The following is a 25,055-nucleotide window of genomic DNA, read 5'->3' as shown; positions in this document are numbered from 1 at the left end:
TTTCTTAGGGCTACCTTCATGGGGGCTCTTAGAGCCAAAAACCTCTCGTGGGGGGCAAATTGATTTCGTCACTAATGGTTTTCTGCTTCCTTCTAGGAAGGTGAAGCAGCGTTGGGAAACAGTTTGCCCCTTCCCAGTCAAACACAGATACACATGCACACATGCCTGGCAGTATTAACTAACCAATTTCTCACAGATTAAAGGATCTGAAAGGATTTCCCTTAATGGATCATTTTAATGAATAGGTTATTTATGTCCCTGTGTTCCTATAGTCTGGGAGTTCTGGCAGCTTTTCTGGCAGCAGTCAATGTGAGGGAACAGGCAGCATAACTTTAAACACAGATTTCTTTATAAACAAAGATTCTGGAGGCATTTATTACACATTTCAAGATAAACTAAAATACATGGATTATTGGTAATCTCTACATACTCTAACTTCAGCAAACAAGAGCATTCAAATAGGTATAAAGCTGTCAGGAACAAACTGGGGAATTCATCTTCATCCCTCTTCCCCCTAACAAAACCAAACCCCAACATCCATGATTTCTACTGAGCAATGAGCCAGCCTGCAAACAGCTGGATGTGGACATTGATGTAGCAGGTGCTATTTCAGGTAACAGCCACACAGTGCCCACTGCTAACAGGATCTGAACTGCCAAAGTGACTCTGTATTTTGGATAACATTTGTCCTGTGATTCCATTAAAGCATTAACCCCCTGCTTTAGGTAACCTGCAGAAAGCTGGAATTTACATAAAACCATTCTCATGTACTAAAATGGAAAGAGAGATCTGCAGTAGCCACTCAGGGCTTTTCTTTGCCCTGCAGATCAGAGACAGAGCACAGGTCCACCATGGAAACTCATAGCACAACACTGTTCTTTGTTAGTTGCGTGGGAACTTTTTGTAATATTTCTTTGTACTGAGAACTTAAAGCAACTTTAGAGTGCTTGTGTCTCCTATGCTTTGTTCTGTCCTCCTGGTATTGCCTTCATGTAGCTCAAAAAAGAAAAAAAAAAAAAAAAAAGCAGAATTTAAAGCAGAACTCCAAGCTGGAGAAGTGCAACTTGGTGCCAGCATTCTGGCTAAGAGCATCAGAGAGCCTGCAGCAGGGAAGTCAGAGTCACACTGGTACTGAGATCCATCTGTCACCCCCACCAAAAGCAGGAGTGAGCAGAGGACGTGGCTGTTCTCAGCACTGATGGTTTCTGTAAACGTGTTGTTCACCTGCTGGTAAAGAGCACACACCTGGACTCACCAGGCATTTGTGACTCGAGGATGGGACTCTGTGTATGCAAAGAGGATCACAGACTTGCAGCCCTGCCAGGGAGAATCCTTCCTTCAAAGCCACTCTGAACCCTGGGTGCGCCTCAGAGAGCAGGTTCTCCTCCCATTGACTCACTCCTGATCAAACAAACCAAGATGTGAGCTGGCATCAGGAAGCTCGAGCTGCTCTGCAGAGACTCCGTGGCTACGTCACCACCTATCTCCTTCCTGTCTAGCCATATTTAAATCCAATCCTGGATTGCCCCTAGGCCTGGAGAGCCAGAGCCTGAGGGAACACAGTGTCTGTCTCTCCTGCCACACAGTCATGGTACACAGCCGGCCCTGCCACCCCTTGGATCTTAAAATACCACATCTCCTCGGGCTGAGAATGTATTCACCCTCAGGAGGAATTCAGCCAGAGGAGCTGCAGCAGACTGTGGCAGGGAAGGCTGGGAGGGAATTTGCAAGTGCAATGATCCCTAGCTGTGTGGTCAGGGATCAGCCAGCTGGCAGGAGGGTGGTTTCTCCACGGCACAGTGAGGCAGTGCTGGCTGATAACACCACCAGTGCCCCATCCCCAGACTCCCACCTCAGCAGCTCCTCTCCAGCACACAGTGCCTGGTCTTCCCAGGTTTCCAAAAAACAACTTCACTAGCACAGGCATTAAATTCTGCACCTTTCCAGAGTCAAATTGTTTCCTGATTCTTGTAGTCATTGCAATCCCCACCACAGCCTCAGCTCCCTGAAATGTACATGCTTTCAAAGGTGGGAACAGAAAGGAAGAGTGCATGGGTGGGGAACAAGAGGCAGCGACGCTGGGGAAATGAAAGCTTTCATCTCCAGTAGTCTGGAATCTGGTGAGTTATTACCTAAAGAATTAAAGAATATGACAAAGGCATTATGATGAAGCCATAAAACGCAGCTATGTATTTCAGGCTAGATGACAACAGAGATTAATACAAAGCTGTGTAGTGTGGTATTCTTGATCCATTTGATCCCTCTGCCTTCAAAAAACACAACACCAACTGGTATCCAAAGTAGCAAACCCATCCTCCACTTTCCACAGGGACTTTACTACAAATCCTAGCCAGCATGGGGGAGCCAGGCCAACAGCTCTCTCTACCCACCAGAACTGGAAGAAGTCACTTTAATGGTGACTGATACATTAATCAAGTCAAAATGAAGTCCTGGATATGTGAAGTGCCCTTTGCTTGTAAGAAATCTATGGCAGAATCCCAACCCTTCCACTTTTATAAGTTTCTTCTCCCTTGCCCCTGAAAAGTAAAAGATGGCAATGCCAGAAAACCATTAACAGAGTTAGTTGCCTTTGATGTTGTCTCTGAGGAAGCATGATTATAGGTGGTTTTTTGGTCTTTGGAGGCTCATCAGTCACACTTTTATCGTTTCTTTTTGGTTTCCTTCTTGGGTTTCTTGCTTATCTGTGGAGCAGCTGCCTTTGGCTTCTTCACTGTTTCGGAATTCTTCGGCTCAAAACTGTCCGAGTCCTACAAGAATCAATTAAGAAACAGTCAGTAACTTTTTTCACCATTCACAGGTTGCTTTGGGGATTGAAGTATAAACCAGAGGAAACAAGTGCTGAGTATCTCTGTTGGAGCACACTGATGTCAAACTGAGGCCACATTTAATGAGACTTGAGCAGCATCATCTCTGCTCCTTCTGCATGTGCTTTTTGATGAGTGTGAGTTTCTGCACAGAAACAGCTTGTTACCAGAGATGCCATTAAAAGCTTAAGTGTCTAAAACAGGCTTTGGAGAAGAAAAACTTTGAAGGCAAGAAGAAAATCAACACTAAATGAAAACTATTTGAATTAGGAAAAGATAACATATAATCACCAGGGTGCATGGAAACAGTCAGCAGGCATTTCTGCCAAACATTAATCACTATCATGTGCAAGACAAAAAAAATATTCCCCAAAGCAGCAGTAAGAATACAAAGTTCAGAGCCTCTAAAATTCAAGGAGAGAACTGAAGGCAAAGCTTTCTTCACCTGGACTAACAAAATACTGAGAAGTGCTGCTTGTTTCCTTCAGAGAAGATGAGAGATAATATTGCAGCCATGGGAAATAAAATCTAGTTATCTTGTGAAAACACAAGGGAACAGCGCCAGTCTCCTCTGAGAAAGCACACACATGCAGATTGCCTCCTTTCATTAAATGCATTTGAGTATAAATATTGCTTTAGCATCTTGGGTTCTCTCAGCCTGAGTGTGCCAACTGGAAAAGGACACACAAAAAATGGCTGAGCGAGACGTGCGAGTTCCAAGCCAGAACTCCAGATAATGGAGGGGGAGGCAGCCTCTGACAGTGTCCTTTTAATCAAAGAGCTTGGTTCAAACGTCTCTCAAGTTACTGAGGGCTATTACATCTCACATCTGTGTGGCTTTCCAAGGAAGGAGACTTGGCTGGCTTTCCAAGGGCTGTGATCAGTGCACAGGGAGCTGGCAGGCTCCAGGGACACGGTTATTACCCAGGGATGCAGAATGCTGCTGCCATAACGTGAACACTGCTGCCTTCTAATGTCCAAACCAAGGCAGACTTCAAAGTCTGAGGCTCCAAGACAGCAAAGTTCCTCAGTATCCTACCCAGACTCAAGCATCTTTCTCAAGGTCTGGAGGGGTAGCCTATGTTGTTTATGGTGTTGTAAACAAGTCATATGGACAGCACATCAAGAGGACAGTTTATATATGGAGAAAATAAAAACTAGAGTAGGCAAACATCAAGGCATACTACAAATGTAAGCAGCAAAAGGGCCTTGAGCCATATAATTTTAATTGGGGGCTGGTCTCCAGTTTCCCGCTCCAGATCAAAAGCTCTCACTCTTTTCAGCTTTTAAGAATGGGCTTACTTGGTATTTCTCAGAAATTTACTGGGGAAATGATGGACTCAGACAGGCACTGGTGGCTGCAGAGTGACGGTGCAAAGGTTGAACTCAATGATCTTGAAGGTCTTTTCCAACCTGAATAATTCTAAGCCTTGCAATGCCACTGCATGGTATCCAGCAACTGCCTGTTCACCTCCCTGCTGGCAGCTGCAGCTCCTGTGCAGGACAAGCAGGAGGGAGCATGACCCACGGCATGAAGCATCATATCACAAACAGCAGTTAGAGGTGGAAAAATTGGGTCGTGAACTTTATCCTTCACTCTGTACTTCATCCTGAGGCATTCCCTTCCCCCAACAGGTTGAAAATTTCCATGCTCCCTCTGCACAGGAGGGAGCAAACAGGGAAATAAATAAAAGAGCCTGAAAACAAAACTCCCCATGCTGAGTTGTTACTGAAAATATACCATGTGCCTTCAGACAACATCTGTATCAAAGCACCAAACTTGCAGCACTGAAATACCTGTCCTCAGTACCAAAGACATTTTTTCTCTTTAATAAAAAAAGCCAGGCAGATGCAGGACATCCCTCAATCTAGAGGAACAGCTCACCCCAACCTTTCCCTTTCACCTTCTCCCGTGCCAACTGCATCAAAGGACCCTTGGGCACTGGATGGGATGTCAGTCCTGTAAACTGCTTTCCTCACCTCTAGGATATACTAGAAATTTCATCTGCATCTTGCTTCCAAAAATCACACACAAGCGCAAGCCCAGAGTCATTTCCTGAAAGGCAGGTCCTGCAAAGGGGAGACCCAATTGCCTGCCTGGCAATTAATGAAGCAAATCAGCAGCAGGATGACAATATGGGTTGGGACAAAACCTTCTCTTGCAGCCAGCACATGCATTCAGCACCTTGACAGCGCTTCAGGTTGCTTTTTTCACTGACATTAAGGGAGATCCTGGCTCAGATATTTGTTCCTGACTTTCCTATCTATTGGTAAATCACAAGACAAGCTGGAGGGGGAAAATCCAGAGGGAAGGAAGGAGAAAGAACAATGAAATGGTCATCAATCCCAGGGGCAGCTGTGTCTCCATTAGCGACTCAACATTCCCTCCCATCCTGTTTTCTCTGACTCTGCCCATCTATATCAGTGTTAAAGAGCACTACTTACCGTCTTGTGGGACTTGGACACGGGCAGGATTATGGCAAGCACACAGATCAGCTGGAAAATGGCTCCAAAGAAGAGTCCGTAGCGTAGCACATTCTCCATGAACGTGGGCTCAGGGATTTCAGGTGGGGAGAAATCCAACTCTGCAGCCATTGTCAGTGCACCCTCCTCCTCTAGTGCTCTCAAGAAGACTGGTTACTGCAAGGGGGAAAATATAGAGCAATTTTTGGCATCATCCTTTCTGGCGTTCGCTTTTTGTTATCCAAAAATGACAGACTCCTTCACGGAGTTTTGAAGATACTCTTGATCTACTGGACCAATAACAAAAAGGAAAATGAAAGCTGTGTTTAATTTGGGTGTTTGTCTTTTGTCACCTACCTACAAAAATAGCCCTCAACTCCTGGTATTAGGCCATTTGTGGGTGAAGAGCAGACAAAATATGAACCATGTTGATAAAACAATCAGGGAAAAGCTTAATAAGCAAGAATAAATTTCTTCCTGAAGCTGATCACATGTGCAAAGTGATTACTACTTATTTTTACTTATATTGTCTATGTGGTCACAGCCTTGTTGTTTTAGATGCTGTACAAACCCAACTACTTAAACCACACAGAATTGGGGCTGTTGAAGGCAGAGGAACAAGTTATTTGTATAAATTTAAGTGTGGCTTTAGTGGTTGGTTACACTAAGTCCCATAAAACTTAAAACAGCCACACAGGTAGTTTGTGGCAGAGTTAAATATTGATCTCCTGGGTGCCAAGCTTCTCAGTCATGAGACCATCCTTCCTTCCTCCCTTTATCTTTTGCTAATGGAGTCGTCAATTTGTTCTATGAATGAGTAATGGCTTTTTACAACGAGGGAGAACTCTCCTGCCAGAATTGCTAGAGGAGGCCTCAGGAAGTCCCCAAAGGGAAATCCAATTAGTGTGAGATGCCATCACACTCTCAGCTGTGATTACTGCCCCACTCTGTTTTCCTGACCTGGATGATCCCAGTGTGCATTCCCTGCATCAGCACTGCTCCCTCACAGTTACAACTCTCTGTACCACTAAAGCTTGGCTGTGACTGAGTCTGCAGGCTGAGTTTGCCTCCTAGAAATGATCTCCACAGCAGGTTCTGCATTTCTCAGGCTGGGAGGAGATTGATACAATCTGCAGATGTGACACAGTCCAGAGGGATGGTAAAAGTGGCATAAAATTCCAGCAAAGTTACAGTTGATAAATCTGAGAATCAACTCAATGCCATTGCACAAGAGGCAACTATCACTTGGTGACATGCTAAAAGGAGAGGTATATAAATTACAAAAAAAAAAATTATTTAGTTTTCATTCAGCTGAAATACAGAATGTTATATTGAATTTTAAGACATTTCCAACTGCAGACTGCCAGCCACTGGAATAGAGACTGTGGAATCCCTGCCACTGGTGGTTCAGAAGAGCAGATCACATAAGCATAAGGGATGGGGTGTGGGTATTCATAATTCTGCCTTTGAAGCAGGAGATAAGAACAGGTGACCTTTCGAGGTCCTGTCCAGGTCTGTACTTCAGTGAAAGAAAACGTTTCAAATTGTGATTAAAACTCAGTCAGCAAGGGCTGTGTGGGACTTGTACATGAAGTCAGGATACACACAGACCCACTCAGGCTCAGCCAGTCCCAAAGGCTGCTCAGTGCTGTGAACAAAGCTTGCATGCATGTGGCTCATTCCAATTGCTTTTACCTTCTAAATCACCCCCTCTCCCAACCCACTAATGCAGCAGTTCCTAAACAAGAAACAGAATCACCTCTGAGTTGCATTTATCTCATCTGGATATCTTTAGAAAACATTACTGTTGCCTGTCCCTGTCCTCAAACACAGCAGGAAGGGATGTTCCTTCGTTCCTCACCTGGAGTTGTCTCAGGACAAACCCCTACTGATAATCCCAACTCACACACCTGAAACACAACACAGAGATAAACAAGAAAAGGAAACAGATACAATGAAAAAAAAAAAAAAATCTCTGTCCTCATCTTCTACAGCCTTTCACTCCTTTCCCCTTTTCTAGCTCACCTCCCTTGGTGGCATTGGTATTTCTCTGACAAATCCAGGTGACATGACCAGCACCAAGAGCTCTCCTGCAGGCTGGCAGCAGCTGCCACCACCATTTGAAGCAGTATCCCATGAAATATGCTCAGAGGAGACCTGGAATTGTGCTCCAGCTAATTTCAGCAGTGTCCTTGCTTGCTCAGACAAACCACACTCTGACCATTGGTTTTCCAGCTGTCAGTGGAGCCAAACTCTGAGCAAAATTCCTCAGTTTTAAAAGACTCCAGTGGTTCACACAATGCCCAAAGCCTCTGCCTCACACCTAAGTCATCCATCCCTGGATGATGTAGCCTTCCTCTCTGTTCAGAAGAAGCTCAGTTTCACCATCTATTCCTTGGATAACATCTCCTCTTCTCCTCAAATTGTCAACTGCCTTTCTCCTCAGACCACCTCACCATGGCCACACTTAGATCAGTTCTTCTTAAATTGCATTTGAAGATCAATACGCTTATGCCAGACCCTGAGAGGAAGCTGCCCCTGACCCCTCCAGGTTATTCCTGAGGTCTGATACCCAGGGAATAAGGTGGAGGAGTGGGAAGATCCCTCCTCTCCCCACGGAGAGCTCCTGCTCTGCTCAGTGACAGCACCACAGAGGATGTGTCTGTTCCCCACGGCCCAGGCCCTGATAAATAATTCACATATTTCCAGGACCAGGGCCATGCACCAGCCAGGAGACACTCAGACCTTTCTTGTTGCTGCACTGTATTTCCCAGCTGACATCTTCAACCCCTGGCACTACGTTAAAAATTAACAGAGAACAAAGCCATGAGAACAGCTCAAGTAATGTACATGGCTTCTTCTTGGGGTGGGAATAAAGCACGGTGAAAGATTCCGTCAAAAGGGCGAGGCACAAAAGGCTCAGGTTGGAGTTTTTAAAGGGCTGAGCGGGCGTGGGGATGGAGCCGGGGCGATTTCTAGGGGCCGCTGCACCGCAGACTCCACGGCCATGAGCGCGGCCGAGGAGCCGTGGGACACGGGACAAGCCCCAGGGCGGGGACACGGCATCCTCCTCCTCTCCCCGCCTCCCTCCCGGGCCCCGGCGGGCCCAGCGCGGCTCCCCGGCTCCGCGCTCCCGCCCCGGGCCGCTGCCGGAGCCGCGGCTGCCCCTCGGCGGCGCCCCGAGCCCGCGGAGCCCGGCCCGGCCCCACTCACCGCCCGGCCCGCTCCGCTCCGCTCCCGCCCGCCGCCCCGGAACTGCTTCCCGCCCGCGGGAACCGCTTCCGGCCGCATCCCGGCCACCGCCCGGGCACCCGGCAACCGGCCATGGCAACCCTCCCGGCAACCATCGTCCATGGCAACCATCATCCATGGCAACCAGCCATGGCAACCATCCCGGCAACCATCACCCATGGCAACCATCATCCATGGCAACCATCCCGGCAACCATCATCCATGGCAACCATCCATGGCAACCATCATCCATGGCAACCATCATCCATGGCAACCATCCATGGCAACCATCCCGGCAACCATCATCCATGGCAACCATCCATAGCAACCATCCCAGCAACCATCCATGGCAACCATCCATAGCAACCATCATCCATGGCAACCATCATCCATGGCAACCATCATCCATGGCAACCATCCCAGCTACCATCTATGGCAACCATCCATGGCAACCATCCATGGCAACCATCCATAGTAACCATCCCAGCAATCATCCATGGCAATCATCCCAGCAACCATCCATGGCTACCATCTCAGCAACCATCCATGGCAACCATCATCCATGGCAACCATCCCGGCAAACATCCATGGCAACCAACCATGGCAACCATTCATGGCAAGCATCCATGGCAACTATCATCCATGGCAACCATCTCAGCAACCATCCATGGTAACCATCCCAGCAACCATCCATGGTAACCATCCATGGCAACCGCCCCGGCAACCATCCCATCAATCATCCAGCAAACATCCATGGCAACCATCCATAGCAACTACCCCTGGCAACCATCCCAACATTTGCCCCTGGCAACCACCTGGCACATCCCAGCAACCATCCCAGCAACCATTCATGGAAATCATCCATGGTAACCATCCATGGCAACCACCCCAGCAACCATCCCAGTGACCACCCTTGGCAAACATCCCTGGTAACCATGAATAACAACCATCCATAACAACCATCCCAGCAATCCATAGCAACCATCCCATCATCCCCCTGTGGCCTTGTGTTGCTAAGGGTGGCCTAAGGGCAGTCTGAGGCCGGGGGGTCCTGGGGGAGTGGGGGCTGAGGGGCTCCACTGCCACACTCCTCCAAATCCCCTGGGCTGATCAGCTTCGTGTGCTCTCAGCCCCACCCCAGCTCTGGGAGCCTGTGGGAGCCCAGCCCCTGGGGCGTCACGGAATCCCGGAATCAATAAGGTTGGAAAAGATCCCTGAGGTCACCAAGTCCAACCTATGACACAACACGGCCTTGCCAACCAAACCAGGGCACTAATGCCATGTCCAGTCTTTGCTGAAACACCTCCAGGGACAGTGACTCCACTGCCTCCCTGGGCAGCCCATTCCAATGTCTGATCACCCTTTCTGGGAAGAAATTCCTCCCAATGCCCAACCTAAACCTTCCCTGGTGCAGCTTGAGGCTGTGTCCTCTCATCCTGGCTGAGTGCCCCTGGCAGAAGCACCCCAGGCCTTTACACCTCAGGCTTAATGTACTCACCCCCTAAATCCCTGTGAGTCTTTTAATCCCACCACCAATTATCTGGCCTTTCAGTCCTGGTGGGTTTCTCTTTGTCCACAAGGTTTTCATCTCCTCCCTTGACATACTCTGGCAGCAACAATCAAGACGTGCTTCTGGCTTTGCTCTTGACAGGGACTTTTTTTAAAGTCCCATCCAGTTTCCAGCTCTGAGCTGGAGATGTCTCGATAAGATGACCTACAAAGAGGGAAATAGCTTGGGCTCTGTTTTGCTCGTTTGTGGTATTTAAAGAATCTGATTTGTTTTGGCCTTTTCCTAACCCCAAACTATCAGAAGTGCCAGGTTGGTTTTTCTGCAGAGCTTTATTACCAGAGACCCTAAATACTTCGGGGAAATCCTAATCAATTACTTATCTACTGAGGAAGTAAGATATGGCATTTGTAATAAAAGGATTTTCTAGGCTGTTACCAAGCATTTGAATTAAGTGGATATTAATGATAACAATTTCAAAGATTTTCAGCAATTGGATTAGAAATATTGCATGCTTTTTAGTGCAGAAGACATTACAGACAACTGGAGAACACTGCTGAATGAGTGGCAGAAGCCAGAGACATTTATACACAGAAATTCTTTTGGCATCATAATCCTCAGAGAAAATTACTCTTAAATGGAGCTGCCCCTAGAGAGTGGCTAAAGGATAATGCCAGAGCTCAGGAAAACAGTAAATTCTGCCCTTTCACCTTCTTACCTCCTACACTCTGAATGTTTAGGATGAAAAAAAAAAAGCCCACTGAGGAGGAAGAAATAATTCTTGAAAATGTCAGGAGGGATCTAATCAGAATGGATTAACAGACAGATTAAATTCTTCCCAGTACTACCAGTACACTGAAGGTGCTGGTGTTGCTGTCCACACACCTTCTCACTGACTGCAGTCCTCACAGATGGAGTTTGCAGGCAAAGGAGAAAAGACACTCGCTACTGTGTATTTTATTCTTTTTCTTCTCTCCCCAACAGAAAGGGCACTACTCACTCCAAGTAGAATCAGGCAGGTGAGATGTGCAGTTTTTAGGCAGCTTCTCCCCCTTTTCTCCCCCTCTATTTCACCCCAAGGCTGCCAAACCCTCCAGGCCAGGTCGGGAGTGCCCCAGCCTGGGAGCCACAAGCAGCTGGTGCCCTCAGCCCAGGGTGGCTCCCCAACAGCATCACACTGACCCAATCCTTGCACCTGACTGGGAAATGACCAAACAAAGGGAAGCTATTTACTAAAAACAAGGGAAGGTTTTCCCAAAACCTCCCGGATGCAAGTGGATTTTAAAGCTAAAATTGATTGAACAAATGGACATGGTAATTTTGTCAGTACTCTGTTCTAAGTAAGGACAATGCTCAGGCAAGAAGTCTTTCTTCAAATCCAAATAATTCTTGGCATTTTAAAGTCCTTTCTACATTTCTTCTTCGTGGTATTTCCCACTTGTCTTTGCAGTGAGGCCTCTTTTTTACCACTCACTGGATGTGTGATCCTTGTGCTCCAAGGTCTTGTCATCTTCAGCTTGCTCATTTTTATTCAGCCAGGAAAAAAATTACTCACAACTGTTCTCATTTCTCATCCTTTACTGGAAACACAGCCTTTTTTCATTCTCTCTCCATAAACCACATTTTGCCTTCTCAATGCCAGCAACATCTCATTCTTATTCTGGGTTTGATCAGAGGCTTTTCAAAGGATTGAAGCTGCCTCTCCCTGTTCACTGGTTCTGGCTGTAACCTGCTGTGTAACCTTCTAGCCAAGGCTCCTTTCCAAACTGCAATGAGAGTGGTAAAGCCAAAGATGAGCTCCTTAATTACTGACATTCACTGCTGGCATCTCAGCTCTGTCTGCCAGGGTTGGAGGGGGAAGGAGATGGTATTTAGAGAGCCAGAAATTCAGGAGTCAGAAACTCTCAAGCCCACAGCTGAGTGTAACATGCTGATGCTTGGCTGAAGCTCTTGGCAGCTCACTTGGGCTCCAGAGCTCTGCTGGGGAATAAACAGAGCCAGACAGGTACAGGCTCTTTAAAGGGATCCCACCTGCAGAGCCCACTGGGCCTCCTGGCAGATGCACATCTCCCAGGCTGCTGCCATTTGCTCTGTTGCACAGGCTCAGGGATAGTTAATGTCTGAAGATTAAGTAGGCTTTTCAAGCAGGATTCTAACACCATGAGACAGTCCTTTCCAACAGCACTTCTTGCACATTTTGAATTTCTGATTTATTTGGTCTGTTTTTAATCTGATCCCCTGCTTCAGACTCATTCTCAGAGTGCAAACAGTGCTCTCATCCACAGTGTCTCCTTCCTTGAGGTTATTTTGATAAATGTTTGTATTTGGCTTCCTACCAGTTTGAATTCCTCCAGGGAAAATTCTCCTCAGGAAATCTATCTATGTTCAAAGGGTTGAGTCTGGAGGATCTGGAGATCCAAGTCTCAACACTTCATCCTTCCAAGAAGAAGAAACCAAGTCTTGTATGATGTTCTAATACACCCCCTGGGTTGGAGTTTTGGGTTTTTTGCTTCTTCCTTAGAAGGGTCTGGTAGCACCGACTAAATCTTGTCTTTCTCATCTCATTTTAGTTTGCTTGCCTTCCACAGAAATGACTGGATTTTTACAAAGAACTTAGAAATGAAAGTTACTGTGAACACAGCAGTAATGAATACTGCAATTAAATTATTATTAATTTATTATAATGTGTCTGAGTTCTACCACTCGGGATAAGACACTTAAACCAAAATGGGTTCCATCCTACCTCTATGGTGGCAAACCCAGGTAAAAAAATCCCGTAACTTTTAGTCTTAGGCAGTTCTGTTTAATTCACTATTAGGGCATTTGCCACAAGTTGGTCTCCACCCCATTTCTCATTCAAGTAAAAGCAAACCAGAGGGAACAGCTCTGTCCCCAGGGCTCTCTTGGAAGTGGTAGAAGATGGAGAAGCCACCCTCTGTGACGTTTTGGAGAAGCGCAGAAAAGCTTTCGACAGCTGAGAACACAGGATGCTTTTTTGCCATTTGATGAGTTACTTCTGACTGTCATTACTTTCAGCCCCACGAGGCTGAACCCCAATTCACACACTGCTCAGCTTATCTGAAGCTGTTATGTCGTGCACCTGGACTAGACAGGGGTGATTTTTTAAAGCATGGCATGGAGACTGAGGGAGGTAAAGCTGAGAGGAAATCAATACCTGGGAAATTGCTTCAGGATCTTAACTCTGTGTCCTTTGTCAGCGAAGGATTGGCACTGAAATAAGAGTAGCTGGCATGTGCTTCACCCAAGGGCCATGGGGAGGGTGGGTCGGCTGGATGTGGCTCCAAAATCCAACAGTTCCGGATGTTGAAGGTGCCCATGGCAGCTTGTACCTGGCTGTAGATTCCATCAAGCTTGCACTGGTCTAGGCTTGGGTTTAGAGGGCAAACGGAGAGTTACCCACTGCTCATTGCTGACATGAAGACCTGTGGGAGGTAATGAGTGTTAGAAACCTCTGGTTTGGGAGCCAGTGGATGCTGACACAGCATTTGCTGTGGGAGGGAGGAGAGATGGGGAGAAACGGGGAAAGTTCTAGGGCCAAACGAAGAGATACCCTAAAGAGAAAAAGCTGTTCATTTGGCAAATCAGATTTGTCATCTGTCGTGCCAAATTGTTATTGATACTAACCCTGAAGTGCAATTCCTGTGGGCAGTGTTGTCACACAGGCTGTATGTTTAGACTGATGGTCCTGGGGGCAGCTCTGGGGCTGTGGGGAACACAGAACTGCTGCCAGAGCCCCCTTGGCACGTGCAGGGGGCACCAGCTCTACATGTGTGACAGCTCTACTGAAAAAATGACCATGAGAACAGAGCCTGCCACTGCCAGCTCAAACACACACTGCAACACCAACAGAGATGGATGCAAAACTGGCTCCAGACAACTCTGGATCCTGTCACAGTCTGTAGCATCATCATCCAGGCAGCAGTGGAGATCACAGACATTTCTGCTGCAGAAGCAGCTGCATGAGCCAGAGGGAAAGCCTGCAGAGCCTGGTGGAGAAGCTCCAAAAGTGACCTTTCTGGGTCCTGGGAAGACAGGAAGGTTTTGATTGAAGCTGGGACAGGAAATCCCAGGGACAGAAACGCTGCTCTATTTATGCTATTGCAGAACTCCTAAGCCTGGATGCACCCAACAGAGCCTTGAGGGTTTTTAGAAATTTCTCCTGCCTCCTGCAATTAACCCAAAGCCATTGTTGTGAGTCTTGCTGGGTCCAGCTGTGCATGGCAGGAACCCAGCCTGGGCAGCACAAGGAAACCTCTGGGATGATGGAACTTTATAGAGCCTTCCATGAAAGCAGCTCACTTGAGATATGAACACAGCTCAGAACCCTCCTAACCCAAGCTGTGCATCAGGCAGCTATAAACAAGTCAGTTATAGGCTGATTCTCTTTGATCTATTGATTCTCTTTGATTAGAGAAATATTGCCTGGCATCATATGCAGCTCTGTGTAAGGCAAGGGGCCAGCTGGATGGAGAATCAGATCAAGACTAGGCTATAAGATAATACCTTGAAATAGCGCTGGCTCTCAGCTGGTTTAACAGCATGATCTGATTCTTCTGCTCAGCCAGTGCAGCACCAAGAGAGTGGAAGATAAATAAGTCATGCTGAAAAATTAGTGCCACCAGCCTCACACATGAGAGAACAGGAATAGCTTCAAAAAATCTCACAAAATTCCCTTTCCAGTTTGCAGGGATCACATGCAGCTGTGTGCACCAGGACATGGATTTTGGAAAACCTGCCCTGTGCTACCCAGAAATTCCCATCCCCAGTGTCTCCAGCGGATGGCACAGATGATATCCCTGCCTGATTTGCAAGAAGCAATGAGAGGCAATAACAGAGGTAGACCAGAGTTAGACCCCCTGCACACACAGGCACCACATGCACCCCAGCTGCACCATCCTCCCCACAATCCTTCCCTGCCACCAGCAGCTGTGATGCCACTGTGGTGCCAGGAGAAGGTATTTGGCAGCAGGCAGACGTGAGTCATCTCACCTGCTGAAACTTCTTCCCATCATCGAGTCTGGGACAGGATGGTCTGCATCCCCATCAATTCTGGGCATTGTAATGTCAGGATGAAAAATCTGGCAGGTGGAGCTCATGCTGACACCTCATTTTGAACTCCTCCAAACTGTCCTGGTCTTCTTGGCACGAAGGCTCTGTGTTTGTTTTAATGGGGCTTTCATAAACCTTGTTCCAGGAATGAACACAGCTGCCAGCACCCCGGGGAACACCTCAGCCTTTTCCCAGAGCACATGAATGGAGCAGGGCTCTCCAGCTGCTCTGTGGGCTTGGTGTGAAGCTGTGATGTTTGGGAGGGACTGAAGCATGAACTGCCCCCCTAATGCAGGTGTGACTAACAAAGGACAAGGAGGAAAAAGCTGATAATCAAAGAAAAATGAAATAGCAAAAAAGATCAACCCTCCTGTTCAGGCAGTGTGAGAAAGTACTGATGGTTAACTCACTCACTGTGGAGTAGGAGAAAAAAAAAGCAACTGCAGAGGAAAAGCGAAGTTTACCTAGCGAAGTGAATTTGTCGTGCACTCTGCCAGATTATTGCTGTTATTTGCTCTTCATTCTTTGAGGGATAAAGAGAAATCGTGCAAATGACCCTGGGCTGAGGCAAAGCCCCCTCCCAGCATGCACACACACACACACACACACATACACACAGAGGATGCAAACACAGCCTTTGAAATCCAGCAGGATCATTGATTCTCTGACGCGTGGAAGCCCACAGCACTCCTGAGGGAGCTCAGGTATAAAAGGCAGAGATGCTCCTCGCTGGCAGGCAGAGGACACTGAGGGAAGTCCGGCACTGTCCTCCCAGCTCAGCTCAGCTCATCCCAGCTCATCCCAGCCCAGCCCAGCCCGGCTCCGTGTCCTGGTCCTGCCCGCCACCAGCACCCAGCGGGATCACACGGGCAGCTCCCGAGGAGAACTGGGATCTGCATCAGGGACGGAACACCTGGGCAGGAGCTGATCTAGGCAGCGCTAATTTTCTTCAGGAACGGTAAGTGGGAGCCTCTCTCTGTGCTTTTAACAAGATCATATCTATTTGGAAGTTGGAGGCAGTTAAATTCCACTGAAAGGCAATCAAAGCTGGCATCAGGAATGAGCTTCACCAGGTACTTTTGTATTGCATCAAGATTTGTACCAGTATGTTTTTGTACCAAGTTATAGGATAAAACAACAATTGAACTGCATCATAAATGCAAACCAATGGAATTATAGTATAGATGAGCTTCATAAAATATATTTATAAAATACATTAGATGATTACTGGCTGTTGCAGTTTTTCTCTTTTGCTATGTTGATGTTTCTCTTACCCTGGCAAATGAACGGTGTTTTACTCACTCTGCAGCGAAACTGTGTGTGAGTCAAACCAAAGTCTGAGGAGAAACACAACTGTGTGTTAGTTACAGGTAATGCAAAGCCAGCCACGACGGGGCACAGGGAGGCATTTGAAAGGATTTCTGCTTTTCTAATGCAGCATTTCAGGGTATAAAAGTTTTGGCTTTATAAAACAGCAGGCATGGCAAAAGCTTCATTTCATCTACACAGAGGTATTTTGAAGACTGCTCAGGTTGAGGTTTCAGAAATGGCAAGAGGTGGTTACTCAGCTCTCCAACATCCCTGTCACAATGCTGCTGTTCCCACTGCACAGGATGGAACAAAGATATTACACTTCATCTGCTGGAACGGTGCTAAAAGCTCTTCATCTTAAGGGGGATTTATTTATTAATCATTTTTTCACATGCTGCCAGAGTGGAAAGTGAAGGTGCCCCTCACCTCAGGAGAATTTCGAAGGTGACAATGTTTTTGCAGAGCTGTCAAGCTGCCTGCACACAGGGTGACACTTCAATTTCCCAGCTTCTCCTCTGAAAGAGAAGACACATCTGGGAAGGGATGTAGGACTTTCATTTCTGATTTATTCCTAGGGGAAAAAGGGAGACAGACATAACCAAAAATCTGGAAGCAGGCTGTAGGTAAGGGAGAGAAGACAAAGCAGGATAGGGGAAGAAGGACAAAGCCAGAAACAAACAAAAATAATTGTAAAGTAACTAACAGTAGAGAAATAATAATAATATTAATAAAAGGATGTCAAATGTTCAAAAAGCAATTCTAGAGAAAAACCCAGCCTTTAAAGAAGAGAAGCCAGAGACAGAAAGAAAGTGATGATCTGGGCTGTATCCTAAGAAGAAGGGGAAGCAGACAACGTTGGGATAGGTTTTAATTTACATTGACACTTCACTTCTCAGCTCATATAGAAGCTTCCCTAATACTGATTAAATGTCCTGGTTGGCACTTTCTATAGATGCTGGTGCCGCAGTCTGCTGGTATCCACTGATAGATGCCTTAGATAGTTTTGCCTATCTAGAAAGATCTGACTTGGGATTCTTTTGGAAGATATTTAGGGAAGAGGCAAGAAGTGTATTTTTCCAAGTACAAATGAAAAAGTAGAAAAAGAAAGAGAAGCAGAAGATTTGTTCTAAAGGCAGAAGTTGTGTAGGTCTATCAAAGTCCCTTTTTTCCTTCCTTTAAGCACTCCTCGGCTCTTTGAGGGGCCAAAATGATTCTGTAATAGAGCAGGAGGCAGAAGATGATACCTATGAGCACAAGGAGCTTGGCAGGAGCCAGGAGTTCTGTGCTGTTCCCAGGGGAAATGCTGGGGAAGCTGCTGGTCCCATCTGGGAGCACAAGTAACTGGAAACAGAGACTAGGTGAGAATGACTTTGTGATAAAAACCCATTTCTTAGAGTGACTTTTTCCCCGTGTCTGTCCACACACTTTTGACACTGCCACTAATTCTGTTGTTAACTTCGCTGGCAGCGACACCAGACCCACTGCAAGACCACAGGTCCTTAGTCAGCCTCCCCCTCTCTGTGTTGATCTGCTCTGAGCAGAGGAGAGATCTCACTGATGATATTTTCCAACAGAGAACCTCGCTGCCTCCCCCTCATCAGTAAAACCCACTGCTTGAAAATTCACTTGAGAAGTCCAAGCAAACCCTTTCCATCTGGAAGCTGCTCCTTTTACAAGGAAGTATCATTCTACATTTGGAAGAAGGTTTTTTATCCTCCCCCTGCCTCTTGTGGAGATCAAACAACTTTCTGCTCTTTTCTTTTGTAAAATGAGATAGAGAACAGGCAAACTTGGTATTTTAAAGATTCCTATCCACATTCTTAAAGAATATTCTTTGAGCAAAAGATCAGTCGCTTTCAATGGAAACTCAGGAAGAGCAGCATTCACTGAAATACCTTCCTACTGCTGCTGCTGGCTCGCGGGGACAAAAGCTCTGTGCTCATCTCCCGAGGTGGGTGACCTCGGCCGGCTCCGGCCGGAGTCACTTTGTGATAAAAATGAGCCGAGCCGAGCCCAGGACACGGCGCTGGCAGCGGGGCCCCGGCTCCGCACCCCGCTCCAAAGCTGCCCTCGGGGCTCCTGCGGGGGCTGCTCCTCAGTTCAGCCCTTCCCAAGGCACCTATTTCAGTGCGGTCCCGTCTCCGCCCTCTCCCCGCTGAAGGCACAGTCTGTGTTTTGTTTGCCGAAGCGGGCTCAGCACTTGCCTTCGGCTTTGCCAGGGTTACCTCTGTGCCGGTGTTATCGCTCTGCTCAGGAGTTTTAGCTGCATTTCCCCGGCTCTCCCCAGTCGCTGGACAGAGCTGTGCCCTGCAGGTGCAGCCGTGTGAGCACACACATCCCTGGCAGAGTGGCACACAGAGGTCCCAGAGTTGGCTGCAGATGGTTCTGTGCTGGCAGTGAGGTTCCTTTCACAGCCCTGTCAAATGCTGCCCTCATCCAGGGGCTTTAACAGCCCGTGCTGGGGTTCTTGGGGCTCACACAGCCCAAGAGAGAGTTCTCCTCCAGCCACAGCAGCTCACTGAGGGGTCTCAGAGCATCAAACCCTGATGGGCCCTGCCAAGGCAGGCACCAGCTCCCAGGGGCTCACACACAGACCCCAGGATCTGCCCTCCGTGGGGGAGACATGGAGATCTCTGCCTTGGGAGGCACCACAACCACAGAGGCACATTCCCAGCCCCTTTGAGCTGAGAAATGAGCAGAGGGACTGAGCACACAAAGGTGGCACTCGGCCTCCCCTCCTGCCCAGAGCACCTCAGTGCCCTGACTCAGGCTGCTCTGTGTTTTAGGTGACTCCAAGAGGTCGAAGATGCTGGATAAGGCCACCCTGCTCCTGTTCCTGCATTTAGTCACATGCTCCATCTCCTCTCCTCTCTACCCAGCTCTCAGGTGAGTGCCAAGTGCTTTGTGCACACCCTCACTCTGCCTCATCACTGACCTTGTGCAAAACAAACAGGCACCAAACTAAAGTTGTCAGTGCTTCTGAAAGTCAGATGAACTCTAAATGTGTTTCTAGGCCTATTTCTTTGTCCTGTCTTAATGTTTTGGGTACACTGCTGGCCTAGGGGTGATTTCCAAAGAAGGCAGGCACCTGATGGAATATTTCAGCCCAAACAGTTGGCTTTAGGATTGAATGCTGGGTTCTATAAAGGGAGATCTGGCAACCTCCAGAGCAGGCAGCACCTCCAGCTCAAACACTGATAAAAATTTGTGGCTGCAGAGCAACTGCACTGAAGTCAGAGCTGCAGATATTCTAGTACATGAAATCTACAGATATCTATTAATATGTCAAGTATTTCCTTGCTGAGTCTTAGAAATTGCAATACTGCTTTGTACCTCTACAAATCACCAGAAGCCCAAAATCGTGCACTGGCTTCTCTAAGGTGGATTTGCAATGTCCCATAAAAAATGTTTTAGCCTTTGTGCCAAAGCCATGGCACAACGATACCAGAAACACTGGGATTTTGCTCAGGGATGCTGGGAGCTCAGCAAGGGGATGTGTGTGTTTGAGGCAGCTCTATAAACCATCCTTTCACTGCTGGAAGAGCTTCAGGACAGTTTCTAACTGGGGAGAGTGACGGAGACAATACTTGTGCTACTGCTAAGATGGGATGACAAATGGAGAAAGGAAAAGCAGGAGAGTAGGGAATGATGGTTGAGAAGACTGAGCCCAGCTGGCATCTGAGGACATCTCACAGTGTGCCTGGGGTTTCCCTTGCAGGTACAGTCCAGGGCCGGTTGCTGCCAAGGCCATGAGCTTCCAGCTGCAGCACAGCAGCTCACTGCAGAGCCAAAACCCCTTGGCAGAGGAGCAGGAGGAGGAGGCTTTGTTAACAGACCCCACTGAGAAAAGGTTTGTACCTCACCTGCCAGCCCTGCTCTTGCAGAATGTGCTGGTTACAGTGTCCCCCAGCCCAGGAGCAGACCAGCAGCTCAGTCCCAAGTCATCACCCATGTCCAGAGCCATGTCCTGCTATCCCCCACCAGCAAGGACACAGGGGCAGGCTCACAGGCTCCAGCAGGGAACAGAATTTTCCATTAAGCTCTGGGAATCTAGCAGGAGTGCTAGAGCCTCTCCTTTCCACCTCTGCCTGGAGATAGAGGATGATTATTTCTGTCTGAAGCACAGAGAACTCGTCCTCACAGCAGTGGGACCAGATGAGTGGTTTATGGTTTCCTCACCTGTGGGTTTTCTGGAGCCTAACCACAGCCTAGAGGTCTGCTGGAGGCTCCTGTCACCCTGTCCAGACACAGCCCTCCCAGGAGGTGATGGTGCTGCTGCAGAGCACAGAAATATCCCAGCCCAGCTCTACCTGGATATTTTATTTTCCTGTTGCCTCCACGTCAGGACAGAGCTCCCTCAAGTCCTTTTACCCTTCAACACTAATGCAGTCCAATACTACAAGGTGTTTGCTGTGGTTACCTGCCCTGATATCAGCACTTGGGTGTTTGGTTCCTCACCTGGAGGGTTCATTGACAGCTCAGAGAGCACACTGTGCTTCCTTCCCCCCAGGATGCAGCGCCATGCTGATGCCATATTCACTGACAACTACCGCAAATTCCTGGGGCAGATTTCCGCCCGAAAATTCCTGCAGACCATCATTGGCAAGAGGCTTGGGTAAGCCCCAGCACCCTGCTGTCCTAGGGCTGGGTTCTGCTTATTGCCCTGGGCACTGTCTTCCATACACCTGCCAGAAACAGCTGCCTTCCACCACAACAGAAACCTCTCCTGCCGCTACACATCCCAAAGGGCATCCTGCATCCCTAGTCTTGGATATCCCTTATCACAGTTACCAGTAAGCAGCTTAATTTATCTTTTCCTCCAAGGCTGTGAGCATCAGAGCAGCTGAGAGCTCTGCTGCAATAACAATATAACCTGCAGATAATATTTGCTATGATCCTTCACTGGTAGGGAACCATTATCCCTGGCCTGGTTTGAACACAGAAAGCAGCATCTCCATTACCCTTGGCTAGTTACATCACTGACTGCCACTAAATAAGACCAACTGGTCAGATGCAAGTCAGCCTCAGTCTAACAAAGGAGCAAATACGGTGACCAATTCCTTGCTGAAATTAAGCAGAATGGCCCCAGGCTCAGTCCCTTTCTGTGCTGCTCAGCCTGTGCCAAACTTTGAGTGAGGGACAAAAAAGCATCTCAGAAACAAGGAGGTTTCTCATCTTCACCTAACAGAGGCAGTGAGAGCAGCCCAGGGGAAGGGGTGGAGGAATTCCTGACCAGGCGCCAGTCCGACAGCATCCTGATGGACAGCCAATATCACCAGCAGATGGTACTGAGGGACTTCCTGGGAGCCATCCTGCAGAACCAAAGGTGGGTGGGAATCAGTTCATTCTCTGCTCTCTGGTCCTTCTTGCTGGCTGCCTTCCAGGCGTGAAGCTCCTGGATTAAAAGTCATTTCAGGAACAGTCAGGGAAAAAATAAGGCTGACCCCAAGCAAGGTGCAGATAAGAGCAGCCTGTCCTGAGGCAGCCTGCACCTCACAGCAGCACATCACTCTGCTGCCTCTCAGCCTCATAATCCAGTAAAACAGTAGCAGAAAAGAGAATTTTTCTCTTGAACCCAGTTATGCCATCCGTGTGCTCTTCCTTGGCAGGCCTCAGGACCTGGACAGCAGTCGGCTAGAAGGCTTTCCCAGCACCCTGGCTAAGCTCATGTAAATACTTCTCCCTTTTCCATCTCCCCATGCTCTGGTGAGTACCACTCCCTGCTCAATCCTGTGCATAACTCACTGCTGCACTGCTCAAGGTTTGCAGGTTCTCCTTCAGCAATGCCAGCTGCCACTCCTGGCTGTGCATGAAAAAGGTGCTTGCTGCCATTTAAGGGGGAAAAACCTCCCAATCAATATTGTCTAGTCCCTAAAACCCTGCTAGTTAGAACAGACAGACCACAAGTGCTGTGAAGCTGCACATGGATGGCTGGGAACAGGTTTGCAGCAACCCAAAGCAAGCAAAGCTATCTGAGATAGAGTGCCTCAGTGTCTAGGGCAGGCTAAAGGCAGACAAAAGTCTTCTTCCAGCAGCAGAACCTGTCTCTAGGTCCCTGGGACATGTCTGGACATTCTAGGAAGTTTTACTGTTTTCTGTATCCCACACTCCTGAAAACAGTCATCTGGAACTTGAATACTCTGAATCTCAATCCTGGGGGAATGAGAGCCAGCAAAGTGCCCGTCCTTGGGAATACCTTCACTTGATCAGTTGTTCTTTGTGAAGCAAACTCATCTTACTGCCCTGTCCCACAGAAACGAAGCCTGTCCAATCCTGCCAGCATAACATAAAGGGGTGTGGAGAGCTCAGTGTGCGCATGAACAAAAGAGGGGCTGGGGAAGAGAGGGAAGATCAGAACTCTACATAAATCACACCTATGGATTCAGCTGCAAGAGCATAATATTCCAGCACCTCTCTTGCCATGCTTGACTTGGTTACCTTTCTACAAAGAAAGTCAATCAGGAAAAGCCACCAAAGGATGAAAAAAATTCAGTGTGCGCTTATGAAGTCTTCTGGTAATTCTCTTTTCCTCCTCTTTTTTTTTGTCCAGAATAATTCAGAGCTTATGGACCAAACTGTACAGTGAGCCCTTCACAGCAGTGAAGACACTCCCAGATGTGAGCAGCTGGCAACTGATGCATACACTCCTCAGATCTGATCCAAGGAATGCACTGCTGAAGCACTACCTAATTTACTCCAGTCCTGACAATTTAACTCCCCTCTTGAAATTCTGCTCTGTACTAAATCAGAAAAAACCCCACCTCTCTGGTTTAACCTCAGGCTGCTTTACACAGAGACTAAAACAAGTGATACACTTGTAATCCTGGGGACATTCTGTCTACTAATTAAGGTTTCAAATCACAAAGCATAGCAAAATTTCTGCCAAGTCATCTTTCTGTTTGAGGCCCTGATTAATAAATACGAGGCCACCAAAAAGCACCTTTAGGCAACTTAATAAATTGATTACAATGTCCTCTAAATTGATGCTGATGGCACAACCACACACAGCAAGGCTCAGGGTGAGGTGGGACACGAATCCACACGTCTCCCATTCATTGGAAACACTGCCCTGGGTGACACAGAGCCCCAGCAGCAAAATGAACCCTAAAGAGCTCAGCTATGGTTATTGCTCAGCCTTGAGGAGTTCGAGCTGAAGTTACAGCTCTGCCAGAGCTAAAGGAGATCCCTGTGCATCAGACTGGGCTGTCACTGTTTCAACTCAGTGTCTGTTGAGTGCCATCCCCTGGCTCTGAACGCCACCGTGGCTACAGTGACAATGTGAATGTTTTAAAAAGTAAGTTATTAGCCCAGTGATCTCACACAGCTACTTCCTCCCTCTCACCCCAATCCCTCTGTTGTTTGTGTAATAATTATGTCTTCAGAAATGTAAATTACACCAGGATGGGGTCTGCTTTCCCATCAGCAGCAGGAAATGAGAGTCCTTCTAAATAAACCTGTCCAACAGCAGGTCAAGATGGCTCTTTTGTTGAGACCTCAGTTTCTTGATTCTGGGCCCAGAATGGACGATGCTCCTCAAAGACAGTTGTCAAGTGCACCAAGGATGACTCAAAACTGGGCTAACAAAGGCACCAGCTCCAGTACCAATAACACCACCAGGCTGGAAACACAATGATATATAAATGTGTGTTAAGGCTTATGAAGACTTCCCTCCTTGCACTCCAACAATCCCTTGTTAGTCTGCAGCAGTTACCATCTCATTTTCCCTCAGGTGACATATTTTAGGATAGGAGGCTCCAGTGTGCATGGAAATTATTTCATCCTTGCACCAAATCCCTACCTGTTACAGCCTCCCTGCTCAGGTTTTACAATTCCAGCACTAGGGAAGGATTAAAACCCACCCAGCAGGATGGGAAACACCGAGGGGATGCTGAGGGAGATCAATAAAGCTGTGACAGCAGGAGAATAGGTAACTGCTCCCCTTCCATGGGCAGGCAGCTGTCAGAGACCTCCTTCTGCTTCACAGTGCAGAAATACACACAAGAAAACTCACCTGAGTATCCTGGTTCAAAACGGGTTTGTAAAGCTGTTCTGTAACAACACACTCAAAGCCATTAGGACTAACTCACTCCAAGAAAAGGAATTACAAAAAATGAAGAATATTCCTAAAGTAGACATAGTAGCAAAAAGAATTTGAACTCTGTTAAGTGGCATAAAAGGCACATGCAAACACTGGACTGGATACTGCCAATAAAATCAAAGACCTACCAAAAACATTTCAGAAAGTGTTTGAGTGATTAAGTCTGTGACATTAAATGAGTGGCTGAGTGCAGCTATTTGGAATAGAGACTCCTTTTGAAGTTCAGTTCGCTTCGAAATGAGGAAACAAATGCTCAAACACTGTGAGATTAAATATAAAAGCAAAGTAAATAAAAATATCTGAGGAATAAAAGGTCAAAACAATAAAACCAATCTTTCCTAATTCATACCCAAGGAAGCAGAAAAATCAATAGCAACACACAGAGAATATACATCACAGGGACACTCCATGGTTTTCCTTTTGATCTGGGCTCTCCTTGGATAACACACTGCAGCTCGACAGGCACAGAGAAAGTTCTGCCCTAGCACAAAGCATCAGCAGAAAATAGTTACTAAACAAAGCTGCTAAGTGAGCAGTAACAAAATATGAG

The 25,055-nt window shown here is 47.4% G+C and overlaps 2 protein-coding genes across 2 annotated transcripts; one reads left to right on the top strand and one right to left on the bottom strand.

Moving 5' to 3' along the window:
- Positions 1-343: 343 nt before the first annotated feature.
- MANBAL (mannosidase beta like) lies at positions 344-7,568 on the bottom strand. The gene is made up of 3 exons (XM_066330587.1): positions 7,150-7,568; positions 5,271-5,465; positions 344-2,768 (listed from the first exon to the last, which is right to left on the bottom strand). Exons 2-3 carry the CDS (start codon positions 5,418-5,420, stop codon positions 2,661-2,663), a joined length of 258 nt encoding a protein of 85 aa, XP_066186684.1. The 5' UTR covers positions 5,421-5,465; positions 7,150-7,568; the 3' UTR covers positions 344-2,660.
- An 8,429-nt stretch (positions 7,569-15,997) lies between these two features.
- GHRH (growth hormone releasing hormone) lies at positions 15,998-24,284 on the top strand. The gene is made up of 7 exons (XM_066330422.1): positions 15,998-16,054; positions 19,194-19,293; positions 20,126-20,257; positions 20,918-21,022; positions 21,596-21,733; positions 22,017-22,113; positions 22,958-24,284. The coding sequence occupies exons 2-6, from the start codon at positions 19,214-19,216 to the stop codon at positions 22,078-22,080; spliced, it is 519 nt and encodes a 172-aa protein (XP_066186519.1). The 5' UTR covers positions 15,998-16,054; positions 19,194-19,213; the 3' UTR covers positions 22,081-22,113; positions 22,958-24,284.
- Positions 24,285-25,055: the final 771 nt, after the last annotated feature.

The sequence above is a fragment of the Sylvia atricapilla genome, chromosome 16 (genome assembly GCF_009819655.1).
Source record: "Sylvia atricapilla isolate bSylAtr1 chromosome 16, bSylAtr1.pri, whole genome shotgun sequence".
NCBI lineage: Eukaryota > Metazoa > Chordata > Aves > Passeriformes > Sylviidae > Sylvia > Sylvia atricapilla.
This window is presented reverse-complemented; position numbering and strand designations above follow the sequence as displayed.